The following is a 24,663-nucleotide window of genomic DNA, read 5'->3' as shown; positions in this document are numbered from 1 at the left end:
AAAAAAAAAAAAAAAAAAACCAAAAAAGAAATCAAAGGGAAGTAGAAAATACTTTGAGATGTGTGAAAATGAAAACACAGCATACCAAACTTTATAGGATGCAACTAACATTGTGCTTAAGAGGGAAATTTGTAGCTGTAGTTATCAATACTGAAAAATAGCAGGTGCCGTGGCATGTTCCTGTAGTTCCAGCTACTCAGGAGGCTGAGGAGGAAGAGTTGCTTGAACCCAGGAGTTCAAGGCCAGTCTAGGGGACATAGCAAGACTCTGCCTCCAAAAAAGAAAAATCCTCAAATTGATAGCCTAACATTCTATCTTAACAAATGAGAAAAAGACGAGCAAACTAAATTCAAAACCAGTGGGAGAAAAGAAACAATAAGGACTAAAGAGGAAATAGAGAATAAAAAAGTAGAGGAAATCAATGAAACTAAAAGTTGATTTTTTCAAAAAGGATAACTAAATTGATAATACTTAGCTAGACTAATATAGAACAAAGAGGTGATTCATAGTATTACTACTACCTTGATACTAAAACCAGGCAAAGGGAGCACAAGAAAAAAATCTGTAGGCCAATATTGCTTTTCAATATAGATGCCCAGATTCTCAGCTCTATACCAGCAAACTGAATCTAGTAAGACATAAAGAAGATTTTACAAATGATCAAGTGGGATTTATCTCAGGAAATTAAGACTTGTTTAACATCTGAAAATCACAATAACATAGTATATCTTATTAATAAAGTAAATGACAAAAAGCAGATGATCATCTCAATAGACACAGAAAAATGGACAAAATTCAGCAACTTTTTATGATAAAAATACTTAAGAGGCTAGAAATAGAAGTGAACTTTCTCTGCACTCTGATTAAGATCTATGAAAATCCTACAGCTATCATGGCAGTTAATGGTGAAAGATACAATGCTTTCTCCCTAAGATCAGGAATAAGATAAGGACATATGCTATCACCACATCTATTCAACATTGTACTGGAGGTTTTAGCCAAGGCAGTTAGGCAGTAAAAAAAATAAATAAATAAATAAAAGTCATCTGTTTTGGAAAGGAAGAAGTAAACTATTTGTAGTTGACGCGACCTTGTATTTAAAATTCTAAGGAATAAATATTAGAAAATCCTAAGTAAGCCCTACACAGACAGAAAACTTTTAGAACTAGTTAGCCAGTTTAACATGATTGTAGGGTATAATATAAGATCAAAGCACAAAATCAATTATATTTCTATAGCTAGCAGTGAACAACCCCAAAATGAAATTAAGAAAACAAAAACATTTACAATATAATAAAAAATAATACAATACATAGAAAAAAGTTAATGAAAGTATAAGACTTGTGAAATAAACCAGCTGTAAATAAATGGAAAGGTATCTCATGTTTGTGAATTATAGGAATTAATATTGTTAAGATATTAGTGCTCCCCAAATCTCTATAAAAATCTTAGGTGGTGGCGGTGCCTGTGTGGCTCAAAAGGGTAGGGTGCCTTTCCCATATGCCGGAAGTGGCGAGTTCAACCCCAGCCCCGGCCAAAAACGGAAAAAAAAAAAACTCAGTTGGCTTGTAGAAATTGATAAGCTGATCCTAAAATTCATATGGAAATATAACGGACCCTGAATAGTCATAGTAATCTTGAAAAATAAAAATAAAGTTGGGAGAATCACACTTCCCAGTTTTAAAGCTTATTACAAAACTACAATTGAGGATTCAGAAAAAAATCCCTTACAATTATATTTACCTGATTTTTGAAAAGGACACTATGTCAATTTAATGGAGGAAAGAATAGTATTTTTCAAAATAGTGCTAAGAGGACTGAATATCCACAAACTAAAGAGTGAATTAAACTCTTATTCAAAAGTTATATGGTTCATAGACCCAAATATAGTAGCTAAAGCTACAAAACTCTTAGGCAATGGCTTCTTAGGTACAATACCAAAGCACAAGTGACAAATGAAAAAATAGGTGAAGCCAAATGTATCTAATTAATTACAAAAATTAAAAATGTTTTTCCTTCAAAGGGTGGTATAAAAAGTGAAAATACAACCCACAAAATTCTAGAAAATTTTTATAAATTAAATGTCTGATAAAGGACTTATATCCAGAATATAAAAAGTCTTCTTATTTCTCAATAATAAAAGGAAATTATTTTAAAAATGTATTAAAAGTTTGAATAGACACTAAAGATGATATACAGATAGCCAGTGGGCATGTCTAAAGATGTTTAAAATCATTAGTCAGGGATGTTTAAATCAAACCTACAGTAAGATACCTCTTCACAGTCAATAGCATGGCTATAATAGTAATAATTATTACTATTATTACATTATTTGGCAATGAAAATAAAGTACTGAAATATTATGACACGAATTAACTTAGAAAACATTAGGTTTCTGAAAGAAGCCAGTCATCAAAGGCCAGGTATTTTATGATTCCATTTATATGAAGTGACCATAATAAGCAAATATATGGAAATGAAGATGAGAATAGTGGTTGCTTAGAGCTTGAGGGTTATGGTAGGAGATTGGAGAGTGACAGCCAGTGGGTATGGCATATCTTTTAGTAGAGATAACAATGTTCTAAATTTAGATTGTAATTATGGTTGCAGAACCTTGTGAATATGCTAAAAATATTGAATTGTACACTTCAATTGGTTGAATTGTATGTTATGTCAATTATGTCCCATTGATTATGGAGTAATCAATGAAGCAGAAAATAAGAGTTCAAAAATAGCTATTAGTATGCATGGGGATTTAGTATATGATAAAGTTGGCTGTCAAATATGCATGGGGATTTAGTATATGATAAAGTTGGCTGTCAAGTGAATGTTGAAGGATAGATTATCTCACAAGTAGTTTTCAGATAATTGGTTTTACATAAGGAGAGATAATATAATTATTGTCCTATTGCCCTATTGCTGATGTATGTATCAAATGAATTTTAGATTCATTAATGAGCCACAAATAGGAAAACGAAAAAACACTGGAAGAAAAATGGAATTGTTTTATAATCTTGTAGTAAGGAAAGTATGATATAAAACTCAAAATCTTAAAGCAAACTATTGATACATTTCATCACTTGAAAAGTATAATTTTGTTTTAAGCATATATAATAGATGGTAAATGCAAATTAGCAAAAGTGAATTACAACATATAAGGCAAACAGATTATTTCAATAATGTAAAAAGGACTGTTATAAATCACTAAAAAAAGATGAATGATGTAGTATAAAAATGGGCACATGATATGACTAAGCAGTTCACAGAAAAAGAAATAGAGGTGGTTAGTAAACATTAAAAAATGCTTAATCTTAGTTAAAATGAAAGAAATGGACATTAAAAAATGTTGCTAATGCCTACCCTTAGAAAAGTGTTGCGAAATAGGTACTTATACTGTTCATGATGGTATACACTGTTTAGATAGTAATTTGTTACCAGTGGTCTGCTAAGAGTTGTGCATATCCTTTTACTCATAAGATCTATTTCTAGAAATTTATTGAGTAGGTTTACTTGAATGTTTTACAAAGATATAAAAGTATACATATGTGGATGTATATTGTAGTATTGTCATTAGTAGCCAAAAACACTGTAAGTAACCTAAAAATATTAACAGTAAGGGACTGGTTAAATTAACTTATGGTATATCTGAACAACAGAGTACTATACAAGTAAGAAAGTTTGTGATGTGGGAAGATGTCAGAGAAATACAGTAAATGCAAAAGTTATATAGTAATGTGTATATTGCAATGCTGTTTGAATTAAAAATTATATGTAAAGTTTCTATGATTATAAGACAAATTTTGAATTAAACTTACCTATGCAGACTGAATTACCTTCTATTTTCCTCTGTTGTTTTTTTAAGATAAGCATAACACCTATATATAAACTCAAAGAATTTAATAGGGTATTTAACTATTTAATAATTAAAATATTTAATACTTAAATAATTAAAAACTTTATATGTATAATATAAACATTTATATTACATGAACTTGGTCCTTTATAAATATCTTTTCTAGATGAACTTTAATTGATTGTCATTGGTAGTATATTTTATTTGGTTCTTTTATTTATTTTTTAATAATTAAAACTTGGTGTTTCTTTTTTATTTCAAAATAAAATTTTTTTTGTTACATAAATACCTTTTATAATGCCTTAGTTGGGGCTTTTAGTGTGCTTATCCTGATAGTGTTCCTTGTACCTGTAGGTAGGTTTTTACCTCTCCCTTCCTTCCTCCCCATTTCTTGATTTCCTTTGATCTTTATATCTCTTCCTGCCCATGTGTACCCATTGAGGGTACACACGTGTTCCCAATTATTAGAGAGTACATATAGCGTATTTCTATTCCTGAAATACAAATAAGTTATATCCTAAGTTATCTTCACTTAGGATAACTGTCTCCAGTTCCATCTAAGTGGCTGCAAAAGATAATATTTCATTCCTTTTTATGGTGAACAGTACTCCATGGTATATATATATATACCACATTTTCTTTATCCACTCATGAAATGATGGGTACTTAGGTTGATTCCACATCTTTGTGATTGTGAATTATGTTGCATAAACTTTTGAGTGTAGTTATCTTTTTGATAAAATAACTTCTTTTCTGGGTCGAATGTTAAGGCTACATTTATTTATTTGAAGAATCTCTATGCTGTTTTCCATGGAGGTTATACTAATTTATAGTCCCACCAAAAGCATATCAGCATTCCTTTCTCTCTGCGTCCATGCCAGCATCTGATGTTCTTTAATTTTTAATAATGGTTATTCTGACAAGGGTAAGGTGACATCTCATTGTAGTTTTAATTTGTATTTCCCTGATGAGGTGTTTCTTTTTCTATAGTGTGAACTTTACATTGATCTGTGAGTCTATGCTTTGTTAATTTCCAGGAGTTTCCATCTGGGCTTCTTGGATCAATTGGTCTTCAGAATATTTCATAACACATTAAGAAACTGCATATATATTTGCCATGGAAAAGTGGGGTTTTGTTGGTTGACTTTTTTATTCACTCTTTTTAAAAAATCAAATTAATTTTTGAGTAGGTAATATCACATGATAAAGATTTCAAAAGTACAAAAAGTATACAGTGAAAAAAGAAATGTCTCTCATAGCCGCCATGTTGCCTTCTCAGAGGCAATGATAGTTATGACTTTTTTTGTGATTCTGTGTAGAGAGTCTCTCTGTGTTTGAGTAGGTACACACATACATACTTCAAACATATTATGAATATTGTTCTTCTCTTCTTTGTATTTAACTAAACAAGATAGCTCACAGCTCTTTCCATATCAGTACATGACACAGAGCTTCCTCCTCCTATTTAAAATCTGTGGGCATGAATCCTAATTGATTTAATAGTCTTCTGTTGACAAACATAATTTAACTATTTAACTTTTGTTTTAGATACTACGTATTATCTAGTTGCTGGAGATACACTGGTGAGGAAGAAATAAAATATCCTTCCTTCATGCAACTTAAATTATATAAAATAAACATGTTAATAAAAGACCTACTTGAATAAAAGTAGAATCGTGATAAATTCTGAGAAGAATGTGATAGAAGGAATTGATATAGTCAGGTGAAGGAAGAAGCGATAATTGAGCCGACGTCTAAATAATTATTAATTTTACATATTTTAAGGACATAATTTTGTTCTGTAATATCTAGTCTTCTATTTCTTCTGCATCTATAAGCATTTGCTCACTAGTAACTACATCTTATTAGCTTTTAAACATTTTTTAGTTTCTTTCATATAACAAAAAATCCTTTTCTCTGATCTCACCCTCTTTTCCAGCTACTGCCCTCTATCTCCCTAGGGGTTGTCTAAACTTCCTGTTTCCATTTACCCATCCCTCACTCAAGGAAAAAACCAAGCTTACTCTCTCTTTAACCTGTTTCAGTCTCTGTGTTAGAGTTATACTCCAGAGAAACAGATTTCAACAAAGTTACCAATGATCTTCATGCCCCATAGACACTTTTTAGGCTCCATTTTGCTTGAATGTTCTGTGGCATTGGCCATAATTGACAGCTGTCTTCTTAAAATGTTCTCTTATCTTAGTTTTCATGCTACTGTACCCTTGTTTTTTTTTGTTCTTCTTTTTAAGTCTTTTTTGCTGGCTACTTTTCTAACTATTAAGTGACATAGTTATTAAGGCTTTGTTCTAGGCTCTTTCCTCTTCCCATCACTTTAAAGGCAAACTTCAGACAGTATCTGTAGGTGATTCCCAAACCTATACCTGACTTTATTTCTGAGCTTTGCACCATTATGTTTAGCTATTTTCCATATTTTCTACTTTATTTGTTGTTTATTCATTCAAATATGTTTATTTAGAGTCTGTTATTTGCAATGGCATTGTGCTGGTGCTAAGAGTGCCTTATGTGTTTCCAAAGTAATATGATCAAAACAATTCATTATTCATACTCATTGTCAAAAACAAGCAAGCAAGCAAGAAAACAAACAAACAAACAAAAACAGCAAGACCTTCTCTACCTCCATTGTTCCCATTCAACTATCAAAATCCATCTCGTTGTTCTATCTTGAAACCTTGGGATCAGTCTGAACTCCTTTCTATATCTGAGTACTTCCTCTGTCTTCATTCAATACAGTCAAGTCTAATCAATGTAATTTAACCTAATGCAGTTTTATTAAGGTCTGGCCATTCTACCTTCTCTGTACCTTTCCAGTGCATTCATTCCCTATCCCTATCTCCTGTTTTTTTTTTTTTTTTTTAAATTTATTTCCTTCTTTTCCTTTCCCTCCCCTCCTTCTCTGTCTGGTCTGTCTCCCCTTCCCTCATGCCCCACCCTGTCATTGTCATTAATTGTCCTCATATCAAAATTGAATACATAGGATTCCTACTTCTCCATGTCCCTGTCTCCCTTTTTTACTGCTAATACCCTATCAAGCCACCATCACTTGGCTTCTGCAGTAGTTTCTAATTGGTCTTAACTGCATTCACTTTTGGCCACCATCTGGCAATTTGCCATATGATTGCAGGCATAATTTTTTTAAAGTGCCCTTTAATTCTTCAGTCCAAGTTTTTTAATCCGTAAAATTGGGGGGGTAATAATGGCCTTTCTATCATAAGATTATTGTGAGGATGAAACTAATTATATATTATTTATTATTATATATTATTATTTATTATATATAAAATATTTTATATTTCCTCAGTAAATCCTCAGTAAATTGTTAATGAGACCTTGTATAGTGTTATGTTAACTTAAGAAAAAAGTCTGATAAAGACAGAAAGAGGGATTAATAATAGATTTGAATGTAGTAATTATTATCATGTTTATACTTAATTGTGTTATAAGTGTTCACACTAAAAATCTATAGCTCTTATAATATGTGACCTTATTATGTGTAATTTTTTTCTTAATTAAAAGGCTAAGAAGCACCAGGCCTTCCTAGTAGAAACATGTGAAAATAATGTGAAAGAATTGGAATCGATCTTGGACAGCTTTACTGTGTCGGGCCAGTGGACATCAGGTTAGTTGAAGGTATAAAATGACAGATGCATCTGTCAATGTTCCAAAGTCACTACATTTTGGGAATTCTGCAGATGCCTCTTATAGTCCCTCATCTCAACATGTTTTGATTTGATGACATGATAAGAGCGGTTCTCACAGCAGTCAGTTGGCCTAGCTGGCTGAGAAAGGGTGACGGAATGTGGACCTGCTGTTGTCCTCCCAGAACTTGATTTACAAATGTTGGGGTCTGTATGATTGGACAGACAAGGGCTCACTTGCTGTGTTCTGAATCCAACTGAGAAAAAAGTCCTTACAGTATACCTGCAAGGGGAACAGATGTTTCAATCAAACTGAGCCAAATTCTGAGGCAACCTTCAACAACTTAAAGGTCATTCATTTAAAAGGTTATGTAGAACACAGACTGTAACATAGTACATATCCCATGCTTTCTAAGCTGGTTTTCTCCTTAATTTCTTAGTACCATGTGTGTATATGTATGTATATATTTACACTTTATAGATAAGAATGCTTAGGTAAAATTTTTTGGTTCTAGTATTAGTCCACTTAATATGATAAAGAGCTATAAAATCATGTTAGTAGACATATTTTTGGCATTAGCAAAAGCATTAATTGGCTAATGGATTCTGTTCATTATTTCCACTTTCTTAATTTTTGTGTTTATGTCATTATGTGTACTATCGCAGCTTTGACAGAAATACTTTTGCTTTCTTATCTCAGTTTTCTTTTTCTATGCATTTAGCTTAAAATTATTTAGTTGTCTTCTGACACAATCATATTCTTTAAAAGGCAAATAAAGTTAAATTTCTAACACTTTAAAATTAATCTGAAAGACTCTTTTAAAAATATTTTTTAAGGGAATCAAACAGTCATATGGAAAATTATTTCTTTAGAAAACTCATAAGTTCAAGAAAGTTGTTTCTAAAAAAGAAGAAGGATCTGATCAAGGCTCATACTTTACTTTATGGGGTCTTGAGATTTCTTAGTTGGTGTAGTATTAGAAATTTATTATGCTTTGCTATCATCTCTCTTTTTTTTTAATCTGTATGTTTTTAGTTGTAATTTTATGAAATTAATATGTTACTTTCTTTGTTTTTATTTAAACTTTACCACAAAGTGTTAATGTTTTTGGTTTGTTACTATAGAAAAATCAAAATGTATAATAAAAATGACATAAAGATAGGTATATCCAGCTTTCAATTGCATTTAATAGAGCTTTGGAGGATTAAATTTTCCTTTGCAGGGTGGTGCCTGTAGCTTGAGCAGCTAAGATGCCAGCCACATACACCAGAGCTGGCAGGTTCGAATCTGACCTGGGCCTGCCAAACAATGACAACTACAACCAAAAAATAGCCAGGCGTTGTGGCGGGTGTCCGTAGTCCCAGCTACTTGGGAGGCTGAGGCAAGAGAATTGCTTAAGCCCAGGAGTTGGAGGTTGCTGTGAGCTGTGATGCCACGGCACTCTACCCAGTGCGATAGCTTGAGGCTCTGTCTCCAAAAAAAAATTTTTTTTTCCCCTTTGCAATGGTACTTTTTTATTATTGAGATGTATCAATGTTGTTAAATGGTGCTAGCATCTTTAAAAATATTGGCACAGCATGTCATCTGCCTCAATATTATCTTAAATATTTCTTCAGGGTTGAATTGGAACAGTAAAAGATAATGAATTTAATTTAAGAGTACAAAGTATTAGGTTACAATGTTTCCTTTGAGTTTTAAAATGAAATAGTTGATAGCAAAGTAACTCATAAGTTACTACTGAGCCTATAGAAAAAATTATCTTCTGTTAAACTTTTCTTTTAATCTTTTTGTAACTATCCCTTTTTAACTTCCTAATTTCCCATATACATGTACACTCTATTACAAAGAAAGTGTTTCTAGAGAAGGAGTATGCCCTGGATTAGTGATTTTTGAAGTTTTATGAAGTGGTCTTTGTTTGCATATTGTGCTGGTTATTCACTCTTTTATATGCTGCTCCCTCCGCCATCCCTTTCTCCTCTGCTCTCTGTTTTGACTTTTGCATCAGGAGGTTGACTTCTATGGATCTGAAATCCTTTGTCTTCTTGCTGGTTGGGTTTGGACAATAGGTACATCGGTGGGAGATTAAGAAGGTGAAAGGAAAAAGTAGACAGAGTGTTTATTTCCATTGCCTCCTCTTCTTCTGTGCTTTCCTGGTTTGTGGCTTCATTTTTTAACAGCTTCTGCCAGTGGGTTTTCTTCATGGCTATGGCTCTTACTGGACTATGGTGACAATATTACCTTCAGTTGGCCCTTTATCCAAGGCATGATACTGGGTTCCTATCATTGCTTATTCTTGGTGCCTCATCGTGCGTTATCGACTCTGTTAACCTGTTCACATTTCTGTATTCTCTTTACTAAATTCTCTTTTGATAAATGTTCCTGAGTATTCTGTTTTCCTGCTGGTACCCTTATTGGGACCTGATTTCATTCCTACTCTTGACTTCCATGAAATAGCATTATATCATTGTTTTATTTTATTGCTTCAGGTTAATTTAAGAATACAAATATTAGGTTACAATGTTTGCATTTTATAGATAGGATCCTTCTTATAATTGTGTCCCACCCTAACACTGTCTATCATTGTGATAGACTCTCTTCTTGCTTATGCCAGCTCAGGTTGGGGGTTTTTATATAATCAAGAAGAATGTAACTAATTAAATCTAGTGCCAAATTGTTCGTTGAAGAACTTGATTAATTAAGATTGCCTACTGTATAAGGCCTGGCATAAGTTATACAAAGATGACCAAAGGTTTGTTTTTCTCAAATGAAGTAATTTATAAACTTATCCTAGGCATGTTTGTGAATGTGAGACACATATATGTGTATATATACACACAGAGTGCCTAAAAATGCATACACATTTCAAGAAAGAAAAAAACTATATTAAAATCATAATACTCAAGTAATGTTGATTTCTACACAATTACAAGAGGTACACAAATATGACTTGTATTCATATTTTGTTATAGGTATATATATATATATATAATGCTGCTATGGATGTTCACATACAAGTTTTTGTGTGCATGTATGTTTTCTTTTCTCTTGGGTGTATGCGTAGTAGTGGAAATACCGGGTCATAAGGTAACTCTAAATAAAGTTTAACATTTTGAGGAGTAGAAATTGATAACTTGATCCTAAAATTTATGTGGAAATTCAAGGGACCCAGAATAGCCACAACAATCTTGAAAAAGAACAAGTCGGAGAACTCACCCTTCCCAATTTCAAAACTTCCTATAAAACTATAGTAACCAAAATTGCAGTGGCTCCCTCCTATAATCCTAGCACTCTGGGAGACCAAGGTAGGTGGATTGCTTGAACTTGGGAGTTTGATACCAACTTGAGCAAGAGGGAGAATTGTTTCTATTAAAATTAGAAAAATTAGCTGGATGTTGTGGTGGACACTTGTAGTCCCAGCTACTCAGGAGGCTGAGGCAAGAGGATCACTTGAGCTCAAGAGTTTGAGGTTGTTGTGAGCTATGATGCCATGGCACTCTGCCCAGGGTGACAGCGACATTCTGTCTAAAAAAAAAAAAAATTGTATAGCACTGACATAAGGATAAACATATAGCTGGTGAAACAGAGTTATAAACCCTTATCTTTGTGGTCAATTGATTTTTTTATGAGTGCCAAGAAAATTCAAAGAGAGAATAATCTCTTGAAGAAATGGTGCTGGGACAACTTAAAAACTATATGAAATAGAATGAATTTGGAATCCTACTTCATACTACATACAAAAATGAACTCAAAGGGGATCAGCCACCTAAATGTAAGATCTAAACTTCTAAATCTCTTAGAGTAAAACAAAGTAATTAATATTCATGACTGTGGTTTAGGTAGTGGCTTACAAACAACACCAAAAACATGAACAACCAGAGAAAAACACATAATTTTGATTGTAATTTTATCAAAATTAAAAACTATTGTGCTCCAAAGGTCACTATCAAGAAAGAGAAAAGACAATCTACAGAATAAGAGCGAATATTTGCAAATAATTTATCTCACTAGGGGTTTGTATTTTAAAATGTATAAAGAATTCTTGAAATGTGATAATAAAAAGATGAGTAATTTTAAAAATAGCCAAAGGATCTAAATAGACAGTTCTCCAAAGAAGATCTACAAATACCCAATAAGCATATGAAAAGATACTCAGCATCATTAGTTATTAGGGAAATGAAAATCAAAACCACAATAAGATTCCACCTCATACTTTCCGTGATGGCTATAATTAAAAGGATAGAAAATAGTCAAATGTTAGTGAGAATATAGAGAAAGTAGAGCCTTCATACATTGCTGGTGAAACGTAAAGTAGTATAGCCACTGCCACTTGGGAAAACAGTTTAGTGCAGTTATTATTGTATATTATAAATTACACAAGGGTAAAGATCTTTTTCTCTTTTATTCATTAATGTATTTTAAGTAGCTAGAAAAATATGAGATCTGACAATTAAGTTCACAAACTCATCCTAGAAAACATGCTGCATACCTCATTGCTGAATGTTGCTACACTCACCTTTGAAGTACCCCACTTAAGAAGCTATGCACTAATGCCAACATCCTTCAAAGCAATTTTGGAACTCTTTTTGGAATGGCCATCAGAGCTGTTGTATTACCCTTTATGTTGAATGTCATCAAAATGTCTTCCTTTCAATCTTTCCTATAAGTTTAGGTAAAGGAAAAAGTCATTGGGGAACAGATCAGGTGACTAGGGAGGGTATTCCAATACAGTTATTTGTTTACCACCTAAAACTCCTTCAAAGACAGTGCTGTGTGAGCTGGTACATTGTTGTGATGCAAGATCATGAGAGTTGGCCAAGATTTTCAGTTAAGATTTTCCTAATTGTTTCTCTATTGCTGTTCACTTGGTCTGCTATGTTTGTTACGTCAGCTGACAATTTTGATGCATAATTCAATGTTTTGCCAATTATGCTTGTTACTGGCTGCCCTGACCTCTCTTCATCAGTGCTGCCTTCTCTCCTCTTGGAAATATGTTTATTCCATTTGTACACAGCCATTTTTTTTATGGCATTGTGTCCATAAACTTAGACTAACATGTCCCTGATTTCACTTCTACTGTTGCCAAGCTCAGGAAGAAGTTTATGAATGTTTGTTCATTGCTTGAACATTCTTGCAATGGCGTACAAAAACACATAACATGAATGAGGAATGTCACTTAGCAAGACGCCATCACAGGTCCACATGAACACAACTGTGAGACACTGATGAACCAAAGTTATAAAATATTGCCAAGTTGTTTGTACAGTGCTGCTAATGTAAGCATGCAGTGGCAAGTTCATGAACTTAATTGTGCATACTTGGTACAAAGTAGTCACTCAGAAATATTTGTGGAATATAAATAAAAGGTTGTGGTTGACTTTCATGTTGACTGAGATTCTAACCTTCTTCAACTTTTCCTTCCTTGAAATAATTTGTAATACTCCAGAGACATTCTTTTACTTTCTATCCAGAGAGGCTGAATGACCCTAGGAAATAACAGCAAGCATTTCTGATGCCTTGAAGCATGTATATGTCACCTAAGAATTGAGCAATCTCAGGGAATGCTCTTAGGAAAATCTAGAGACCAAATTGGACTTTCCCTTTCTTTTCTCCTCCTTTGCTTCTTACATAAGAAAAGTAACCTCTTGAGAATTTTAATTATTCTTCTGAATCCCATGGTTGATACCTTGACCACAAGATTCATGGATTGCTGAGAAGCTAAAGATGGCTATAGAAGCCGCACACAAGTTTCTTTTTCTATTTTCTTCTCTTTTACTTCCCTTATCTCCTAATTCACTGAGATTTACAAACTGAACTTGTCCTAATTCATCATATTCATAGTTTCAGTTTATGAAGTCAAAGGGAGTGGTATCACTGAGTGCTCAACATTCTATAATGTAATTATTAATAATGCCCACATGCCTTGTTTATGGCCCTTTCTTGGTGCAAAGAATGAAGATTAAAGTAAAACCATGTTATTTAACTTTGTGCTAATTGCTACTTATTTTCAAATATCTTTTTTTTTTCTTTTTTGAGACAGAGTCTTATTCTGCCACCCTGGGTAGAGTGCTGTGGCATCATCATAGCTCATAAGAACCTCAAACTCTTGGACTCCCAGCCAAGCTGGTACTACAGGTGCCTGCCACAACACTTGACCAGTTTTTCTATTTTTAGTAGAGACTGGGGTCTCACTCTTGTTCAGGCTGGTCTCAAATTCCTGAGTGCAAACAATTCACCTGCCTTAGCCTCCCAGAGTGTTAGGATTACAGGTGTGAACTACTATGCCCTGGTTTAAATTGTAAATTGTTTATAAAGAGTATATTATTAAAAAAAGAAAAATTCAACTAATTATAAAAGTTATTCTCATTGTTAAGCTTCACTTCATGCCTACATTGTTACTTATGATTGTAAAACAATTAGGCTTACAGTGACAACTGCCAGGTAGCCCCCTATAAAATAGCTGCAGACTTGCATATATTTAAAAGCACAGAAAAGTTGAAAATGCTCAGTGATACTGGAAGTCAGATAAAATATTCAGGTAGTTTTGGAGAGACTTAATATGCATAGCCAATAAAGCTGAATGAAAAGTACAATTAATTCCCTATATGTGTTATCTTACTTGACAGTAGATGGACATTTTTTTTTTTTGTCCTGCTGCTGTCCTGTTCCTATTTCAGAAATGGAGGATCTGTATCAACTGCAAAATTGAGAAACTACCTTTCTACTCCATGGGTGCTACTTTGGAGGTAGAATATTTTCTTTATCTTTTCTTTCAACTCCTATCCAGTCTCCTTGTAACTTCCAGAATACAGGCAGTCCAGAATGACCCAGAGACTAGAGGATCCTAAGCATTCCTTGTAGGAATCAAGACAGAAAGACCCTAGGTAGCAGTTCATATTAGAGACACAATTTCCCTTTTAATTTATCTAATAGAGAATGCCATTAGTCCAGGTGGTGGAGTGGGAGATGATACAACCTAAGTTCAGGGCATTATAATAGCTTGCTGCTTGGTGAAGAATATAGTAGGAACTGTATGCATACATATAACTTCAGATATTGATCTTAAAAGGAAGTTTGACCAGCATTTAATGATTTCAGAGTAGAATTAGGGACAATTCATCTATCCTTTCCTTTTTCAAACTTTCTAAATATAGTTAGTTTCCCCCCCTTTTTTCATTTGAGATTAAGAAAACTGCTAAATAGAACTTGTAAAAAACTAAACATTACAGAACAAAGGGAAAGGAACAGTATTTGGAACACTTAGAACACAATGGTGGAGTGGTTTAATGTGGAAATCAGAATAAAATTCATGTGCCTAAAAAGACGTTATGTTTATCAGATAGGATTAATAAGGAGAGAATAGATTGAAGTAGAAAACCCAATGTAAGTTTAAAAGGTAAAAAAGTGGCTCTTGCCCATAGCTCATTGAGTAGGGCGCTGGCCACGTACACTGAGGTTTGAGCCCAGACTTGGCCTGCTAAGTAACAATGACAACTGCAGCCAAAAAATAGCTGGGCGTTGTGGTGGGCGCCTGTAGTCCCAGCTACTCAGGAGGCTGAGGCAAGAGAATCACTTAAGCCCAGGAGTTGGAGGTTGTTGTGAGCTATGATGCCACAGCACTCTACTCAGGGCGATAGCTTGAGGCTCTGTCTCAAAAAAAAAGTAAAAAAGTGAGTTAAGGAAGGGTTCTAAGGAAACTAAAACTAGGATAGTAGATTTTAAATTTATGAGAAGCTATGATAGAATTGACACTGTACAAAATGAGATTGGTGGTTTGGAGGACAAAATGAGAAAAAGAACACAAAATACAGAGGAAAAGAACAAAGAGTTAAAACAAAGATAAATTAAGAAAAATAAAGGGAAAAATCATAATATGGAGTACCCATGTAAACATGGTACATCTATGACAGAGAACAGAGTAACTGAAACTGATAGAATAATACAAGATATAATCTGAAAATACTCCTTTGAGATAATAGAAATGGTTCTAGCATGCAGGGTTAGCATCATTGCTTTCTAGGAGAAAATAATCAAATGAGACCTTTGTTTAAATATATTCTTGAAAATTTAAAAATTGTATATATTCTTGAAAATTTAAAAATTGTAACGATAAAGGAAAAATGCATGAATAATGAACATGTATTTTTTCTACTAAGAAATCTCAATAAAGTTGATTTTAAAACAAAATCCTCCTGTGATTCTTTTTCCTTCACATTCATCCAGTAATTAATAGCATATCATTATGAAAAAATTCAGTGTTTACAAAAGCAAGTAGAATAGTATAAGAAGATCCCTTGCACTTACCACTCAACATTTATCAACTTAAGACCAATCTTTATTCATCTAGTTCCCCTTTCCTGTACTATATTGAAACTTATCCCAGCTATTGTTTAATTTCACTCATAAATATTTGACTATATGACAGATTCTTTCTTTTAAACATAAATACAAGATCATCAGACACTAAAAATTAAAAATAATTTCTCAGTATCATAAATTTCCAGTTTTATATATCTTGTATATAGTCAATTATCAATTTATTTAAATTAGCATTTAAAGAAAGTATAGATATTTTGGTTGGCTGATACATGTTTTAAGTAATTTTTTAAGTCTATAGGTTCTTCTATCTCTTGTTAATATTTCTAAAAACAAATCTTAAAATTTATTTGTTTAAAAAACCATCATTTGTTGTAGAAGTTTCATAGCCTGTATTCTTCTGATTGCATCCCCATTGTGTAGTTTAACAAGTTTCTTTGTTCTATTGATTTCCTATAAATTGGTATTTGAATCTGTAGTTATGGAGATGCTCCATTAGAATTTGTGCTGTCTAATGTAGTAGACACAAGGCACATGTAGTATTAAGTGCTTAAAATATGGCTGTTATGACTAATAAATTGAAATTTTAATTTTATTAAACTTCAGTTGATTTAGCTATGAATTTAAATAATCACAGTTAAATAATTACACTTGGTTACTTTATTATATAGCATAAAATTAGAGGCTTGGCTAAGGCTTGGCCTCTGATTTTCTTGTAAATTACATTTATGAAAAAATTTACTGTAAATTATCATCTTGTTCACTTCTTTTTTGAGCTTCATAAACCTTTGACCTACATCAGTTTGTATTTTCAACTTTTATTTCTCACTTTAAATCTCTTGCTTAACGCCATCATACTTACAATATGTCTTATTACATTTTTGCCTTTATTAGACTTGTTTTTATGATTTCTTTTTTAGGAGAAATTACAGGATTTTTTTCCATTTTAGTTATACAGTATTAAGAATTATATAATATAGGAAGTAATTGTGAAGATCCAGTGTGTATTATTAGATAGGAACAAATGAATAGGCAGCCAGAGCCATTATAGAATTTTTGAACAAGGAAGGCATTGTAAGAATTAGACCTTATACAATTTTGGGTAGAGTTGGAAAAATAAGATATATAAAAAAGGAATTGGAAGATCAGAGAAAATTATTAACCAGCCATATTTAAATACTTGCATGGGTAGACAAGTCAGGGTTAAAGCAGATCTGGGAATCCAGGTATGTCTGGCTGCCAGAGTGAAGGAGAATTGCTAAATAAACCCAGGAGACCTTTTTCTTGGTTGGTTGTCTTTTTGTGAGTGGCTTATTTTACTTAGCAAAATGTCCTCAAGATTCATCCATGTTGTACATGTATCAGAATTTTCTTCCCTTTTAATACTGAATAATATTCCATTGTATTTATATACTACATTTTGTCTATCCATTCATATATTCATGTAAATTAAGGTTACTTCCAACTTGGCTATTGTGAATAGTGATGATACAAACATGGATACACAATTATCTCTTCGAGACCCTGCTTTCAATTCTTTTGGATATATACCTAGATGTGAGATTGTTGTCCTATTAGCCTTTATCATATGTGAATGTATTAATAGGTACCCTATGGAATGTTCTACATACCATATATGCTCTTTCTTATCACTACTTTCCCCTTGATAATCAGGATTACTTGCCCTGGTACAGAAAAAAATTTATTTGCTCTTTGGTCTTCTGGTATGAAGAGCTCTATCATGATAAGGTGGCATTCTCTACTTTCATTTTAATGGAACCATTGTTATGGCCCATGGTGGAAGCATTTCTCCTTTGGGAATGAAGACTTAGCCCAACAGAACTCCCAGTTTTGGGGAGGAGAAGCAGACAGTTTAATGAAATGTAATAGTGAGATTAGCCACTCCCATTTCCAGCATTTGATCTAGGACCTGTAAATCCTGGCTATAGAAGAAACAGCATCATTTATTGATTATTGACTGAGAACACATACTATATCCTGGAGGATATTATCTTCCTCCCACAACATATTGCTATCCAGCCAGTATTATGAATCTTCAAAAGGCCATATTGCTATTTGTGTGTGCCAGTTATATTAGTGTAATGGAAAACAGAAAGACCAGTAAATTCTATGAAAATGAGTCCATTTCCCACACATCATTTGCTATACAATTAGTTTCCTTGAGTGAAGCAATGCTATTTGGAGTACATGATAGTGAATTAAGGTATTTTGTAAATTCATGGATTGTGGTTTTGTCAGAAACATTATAGTCAGCGATGGAAAATCTGTATTCGGAATAAGTGTCTAATCTAGTAAGAATTAAACATTGCCCATTTCATTCAGTGTGATCAACCTATCACCAAATGGCTATCTGATCTCCCCTGTGGAGGGTGCCATATCATGAGTTTAGTGTTTGTTTTGCTGTTGGCGAATTTGGTACTCAACAAGGGTTTGTAACCCAGTCAGCTTTGGTGAATGGAAGTCCTTATTGCTGAGCAGATGTACTTGTATTACCTCCATCTTTGCTGCCATGAATCCTTTTTTTCAATTGTCTAAGGACAAAGGTGGCTGGGAAAGGATATTGACTGATATCCATAGAATGCTTTTTCTTGTCCTGATTATTAAGATCCCCCTCTAAGATCCCCCTCTACTATTAATGGGCATAGTGCCCATTTGGAGAGGTCTTCTCCAGATAACTTTGTTATGAATTTTCCATTCACATTCTTTCCGTGCCCTTGACCATTCAGCTAAACTGTTAAACATTACCTATAAAGTGGTATATATTGATTCTTCTGGTCATCTTTCATTGCAGGCAAAATGACAGTTGCATTCCCTACTTGAAGTTCTGCCCACCAGGTGGATTTGTCTTCACCACTGTCCTTCAGAGCCACCCTTGAGCGGGATAGTAGCGTAGCTCTAGCTGCCTACTTTGAGTGGTGCCAGAATATACAAAGCTATCTATATACCAAGCCCTTTTTTTTTTTTCCATTTGCTAACCATAGGGAATTTTCCATGCAAATAGGGTATAGGTTAAAAGAGAGGAAGCAATGTAATAAAAATCTGGACTATTTGCTCTTACAACTTAGTTGTGCTTTCAGGACTTCCTTAAACTCAGTCTTGTGTATAAAACTTTCAGTTGATGATAGAACACTACTGTATGCACCACATTTATGGATTGGTGGATCAGACAATAACCATTTTATGATGGACAACTTCAAGTCACATGGTAAATTGCTGGCTATCTACTCATTATCGGTGGAGGATTGGTAGCAAGTCCAAAGCTGATTTTCTTTTTTATTTTTATTTTTATTTTTATTTTTATTTTTATTTCTTTTTTTTTTGAGACAGAGCCTCAAGCTGTCCCCCTGGGTAGAGTACCGTGGCATTACAGCTCACAGCATCCTCCAACTCCTGGGCTCAAGCGAGTCTCCTGCCTCTGCCTCCCAAGTAGCTGGGACCACAGGCGCCCGCCACAGCGCCCGGCTATTTTTTGGTTGCAGCCGTCATTGTTGTTTGGCGGGTCCGGGCTGGGGATTCGAACCCGCCACCTTAGGTGTACGTGGCTGGCGCCTTAGCCGGTTGAGCTATAGGCGCCGAGCCCCAAAGCTGATTTTCAAGAGAAGAACAGTTAGTTATCGGTAGAGGATGGCTTGCTTTGCTCCAAAATTCAAAATCCATGAAATACTGTATACATCTTGAATTTGAGTAGTTGCTCCGGTCCAGTCAGAATGATCTCATCAATGTAGTGGAGAACTAAGTGAAGCATGTGATAGCTTCTGTAATGGAGAGTAGATCAGGATTTCTACAAATGGGATTATGATAGAGAACTAGATTTGATATAGCTCTGAGGTAGGGCAGCCAAGAAGGTCTATTTTTGGTCCTTCCTTGTGAAAGAAACTGTTTTTGGTGGTCTTTACTAAGAGGGTAGAACAAATACCTAAATACCTTCATCCTAGTTTCTGGGAAATGTGTGGAGTGTTTCCACAACAAAACTACATATTTAACTGAAGCTACAGTAGGAGTCACATGAGATTATGCCTAACGTAATTCCCTGTCATTATGTAAGATATCGAGCTCAGTGGTATTCTGCACAGGCTCAGATAGGTAGGTTGGTTGAATGCTGATATGATAGGAATCATCACTTTTTCTCTTTCAGGTCTTTTTGTTGTTACATAGATATATTGGGCAGTAGGTAAGTCTGGGCTTTTGGTAAAATCTTCACCCACACAACGTGCATTGTACTCATTAAGTAATTTCTCCTTCCTCACTCTTATACCATCCTCCTTACCCTGAGGATTCTCCAGTGTCTATTATTCTACATTCTGTATCTACCTTATAAGTGAGAACATGTAGTATTTGACTTTCTATTTTGAATGGCTTCACTCAAGATAATGGTGTCCAATATCATGCTTGCAATAGACGTGATTTCATTTTTTTATGGCTGAACAGTATTACATAGCACACATACACACACATACATATATATATATCACACATACCTCACATTTTCTTTATTCAGTAATCCATGGATGGACATTTAGGTTGATTCCATATCTTTGCTATCATGAATACTGCTGGAATAAATAAATGAGTGCAAGTGTTGTTTTTACATAATGATTTTTTTTGGTAAAAGTAGTGCGATTGCTGGATTGAATGGTAGCTCTATTTTTAGTTCTTTGCAGAATCTCCATACAGTTTTCTATGGAGGTTGTACTAATTTACATTCCCACCAACAGTATATAAGTGTTCCCTTTTCTATGCAACCTAACCAACATCTGTCTTTTGACTTTTATGTTTTTTGAGGCAGGGTCTTGCTCTCTTGCTCATGCTAGAGTGCAGTAACATGATCATAGCTCTCGGCAGCCTTAATCTTGGGCTCAAGCAGTCCTCCCAGTTCAGTCTCCCAAGTAGCTGGGACTACAGGTACATGCTACTATGCCTATCTAGTCTCTCACTATGTTACCCAAGATGGTCTCAAACTCCTGACCTCAAGCAGTCCTCCTATCTTGGCATCTCAAAGTGCTGGGCTTACAGGTGTGAGCCATTGTGGTTGGCTTGTTTTTTTACTTAAATAACCATTTTGATTGTTGTAATCTCATCATGGTTTTAATTTGCATTTCTCCGATGATTAATGATATTGAGCATTTTTTTCATATGTTTGTTGACTATTTGTATGTCTTCTTTTGAGAAATGTCTATTCATGTTCTCCAGCCACTTTCTAATAAGGGTCTTTTTTTTCTTTGTTATTATTGAGTTGTTTGAGTTCCTTGTAAATGCTGGGTAACAGCCCCCCATTGGATGTATAGTTTGCAGATATTTTCTCCCATTCTGCAGGTTCTTTTTTCACTCTGTTGATTGTTTCTTTTGTTGTGCAGAAGCTTTGTAGTTTAACTAAGTTCCATTTTTCTGGTTGTATTTTTGTTGCCTGTGCTTTTGAGGTCTTAGTCATGATTTCTTGCCTAGACCAATGTCCAAAAGTGTTTTCCTTAGTTTTTTCCTAATAGTTTTATAGTTTCAAGTCTTAAGGTCTTTAATTAATTTGAGATAATTTTTATACATAGTTAAGAGATAGGAGTCCAGTTTCATTCTTCTGTATATAACTATTCAATTTTCCCAGCATGATTTATTGAAAAGAATATCCCTTTCCTAGTGTATATTTTTATTAACCTGATCAAAGATCAGTTGACTGAAGACATGTGGCTTTACTTCTGGGGTCTCTATTCTGTTCCATTGAACTGCTTGTCTCTTGTTATACCACTAATCTTCTGTTTTGGTTACTACAGCTTTGTGTAATTTGAGGTCAGGTAATGTGATGCTTTGGACTTTGTTCTTTTTATTTAGGATTGCTTCGGCTATTCAGGCTGTTTTTGGTCCTATATGAATTTTAGGATTTTTTTCTAACTCTGAAAAATGTTATTGGTTTTTTTTTATAGGAATTATATTGAATCTGTAGATGGCTTTGGGCAGTATGGTCATTGTAATGATATTAATTTTTCTGGCCCATGAGTATAGGATATCTTTCCACTTTTTTTTGTGATCTATAATTTCTTTTGTCAGTGTTTTATAGTTTTCCTTGTGGAGATATTTCACCTCTTTTGGATGAGTATTTTTCTAGATATTTTATTTTTCTTTTAAGCCTTTTAACGAGCAGTAGTCTCTACAGCAGTGTTTTTCAGCCTTTTTTATGTCATGGCACATTTGCACACTTAAATTATGTTGATAAAAAAAGTGTAAAAGAAGAACATACTTGGGCAGCGCCTGTGGTGCGGCACACTGGTTGACAATCACTGCTCTATAGTCTTTTCAGGAGTGTGGCTTTACTTTTGATTACTATTTTGGTGGTTAAAAGTTCTAGTGATGTCCATCTGGCTTTTCACATGTGGTTTTCTTTTATAAAATTTCTCAGTCCATGGGTCAGAAAATCGATGTGGACATTGTACTAGTTGCTGCGTTTTCTCTTTTCTAACTATGCATTCCAAATTGGGGAAGTACCTATGGGTGGGTTCAGGTAACTACTGGACCCACTAGACAGAGATTTTAGCCAGAACTTAGTTAATTGCCTTACCTCTGTAAGCTCGTACCATGACTATTGAATCACAATAGCATTTTAGGTCTCTTTGAATTAGTGTGAATTCAAATCCAGTGTCCAATTACCCCTGATAAATATGGTTAATTTCCCTTTTCAGGTACATAATCACCCTGGTAAATCATCACATGTTTCTTTGAGTAATGGTAGGAGGAAGATTTATGGTTTAATTTTTTGACAATATGTCAGGGTTCCTTAAGGACACCTATCCTCTTTATTTACCCCTATATTCAAGAGACTCTGGTCTGTGAACTAATTCATATCCAAGAAGTGGTTGAGGGCTTATACTCTGTTTTCTGTTGATTTAAGTTCTATTTCTGATGATCAGACATAGAAATTTCATACTTATACAAATCAAATGAGATTTAAGTGATTGCCCATCTATTTTAGGCTAGGAACACCATGATCAGTTAGTCAATGCCAATGATTTCTATAGGTCAAACCATTTTGTTTATTGCTTTAACTTGCCTGCCCATTATAGCAACCATGTCCACTTTGTTTCTGGAAGTTAGCTACTATCACTTGGTCTGTGTCACTCAAGGTCCAATTGACCTTGGGTCCCCATCACACCCATTGAATTCAGAGAATCCAGTTTGATGGCACCATTTTTTACTGTTATTGTTGGACTTCTAGCCACATGGTGTTTATCAAGCCACATCAAGGAGGCTGAGACTTCCCTCACTAATATATTTCTCAAGCCTTGGTAAAGGAAATGCTTTTTGGACTGGCCCAAGGAATATACTTAGGGAGTAAGCTGGACTTAATATAATCAATACTTTCTATAGGTTAGAAAAATTAGGAGCCATTTTCCTTAAATGCTTTTCAAAATAGGAGTCAATGTTTGCAGGACAATGAAAATGTTTATAGCATTAGTGATTAAAACAAGGTAATATACAGAATGTAGTCTGAGTTTGAAAAGTTAACTGTGAACAAAATATGTTTAGTGCTTTTAGAATGAAAAAGGAATTTTTTTAGTTATCAATACATTATGTATTAAACATTTCAATTTTATCAGGTGAAAATAAAAGCTGTTTGAATGTTGTTTTCTGTTTTCTACTGCATGGTCAAAAATCAACATAAACAACAGTTCTGTTCTGAGGATGAATGTGACTACTTATGTTCTTCAGTGGTTTTCAACCTCTGGGTTGCAATCCCTTTGTAACAATGAAAATACATCGTGGCATTAGGAAGGTTGAGAACCACTGTTTTATACAGATGGCTTTTAAAAAGCTCACTCTTTTGTTTTATATTCTTTCTCCATTGGTTCTTACTATTTTACCCCTTTTGAGATCTTGCAGGAAATTGATATAGATAAGAGGATGGTTGAAAAGATAGAAAAAGTTAGACTTACCTCATTCATTACAACTTACTGTTTTTACTGTGGGACTATAGAACTATAGGTTATTGAGGTAATAACACCAGTTCGAAAAACAGTGGTTTATCTGGGTCATGAAGAAGTATTTACTTTTTGAGATTGCCTAAAAGGAAACATTTAAATATAGAGTTTGGAATCCTTTTTACTACTCCACCCACTCCTGTGGATTAGTAATTAGAGGACAGACTTGCTAAAGCAGTGGTTCCCAACCTTTTTGGCACCAGGGGCTGGTTTTATGGAAGACAGTTTTTCTATGGACTGGGGGAAGGACAAGGTGATCTGATAGGAGGTGGAGCTTAGTTGGTGATGTGAGAGATGCGGGGGCTGCATATAAGCTGATTACAGCTTCACTCTTGCTTACCTGCTGCTCACCTCTTGTTGTATGGCCTGGATCCTAAGAGGTCGTGGACTAGAACATTTTTGGCATCAGAGACTGGTTTCTTGGAAGATAGTTTTTCCACAGGTAGGAGGAGGGGGATGGGACAGGAGGCAGAGCTCAGGTGATAATGCCTTGGGCCCAGTTACTAATAGGCAAGTTCTGTGCCTGGAGCTTGGGGACCACAGTGTTGAAGTACAGCCAGAGGTGAAATCTCCCTGAAAATGAGAGGGGCAGATTGAAATGGGAGATGAAGAGTGGGATATGAAAGTAAGACTGGCTCTTATGTACAGAGACATATAGGGAGAGGGAAAGAGAACCTCAGAAGATTTTGAGTTGATGTTATTGAAGTATAAAAGTATGAAGTATTCCCTTCACATGGATGGAGCTGGAAAATGTTCTTCTTAGCAAGGTATCACAAGAATGGAAGAAAAAGCATCCAATGTACACACCCCTATTATGAAATTAATTTATACCTTTTATATGAAAGCTATAACCTAATA

The 24,663-nt window shown here is 34.3% G+C and overlaps 1 protein-coding gene across 2 annotated transcripts in view; it reads left to right on the top strand.

The window, feature by feature from the left end:
* Positions 1-24,663, top strand: part of CCDC171 (coiled-coil domain containing 171) — a 402,279-nt gene that overhangs the window by 126,022 nt on the left and 251,594 nt on the right. For both annotated transcript variants that reach the window (XM_003782870.3, XM_023509106.1), the window contains exon 11: positions 7,388-7,490. In XM_003782870.3, the coding sequence (XP_003782918.1) occupies positions 7,388-7,490 (103 nt within the window). The remainder of the gene's footprint in view (positions 1-7,387; positions 7,491-24,663) is intronic.

This window comes from Otolemur garnettii, unplaced genomic scaffold (assembly GCF_000181295.1).
Source record: "Otolemur garnettii isolate 467f Iridium unplaced genomic scaffold, OtoGar3 scaffold00006, whole genome shotgun sequence".
In the NCBI taxonomy this organism is placed as follows: domain Eukaryota; kingdom Metazoa; phylum Chordata; class Mammalia; order Primates; family Galagidae; genus Otolemur; species Otolemur garnettii.
Note: the sequence above shows the minus strand (reverse complement) of the source record. Positions and strands in the feature narration are given on the sequence as shown.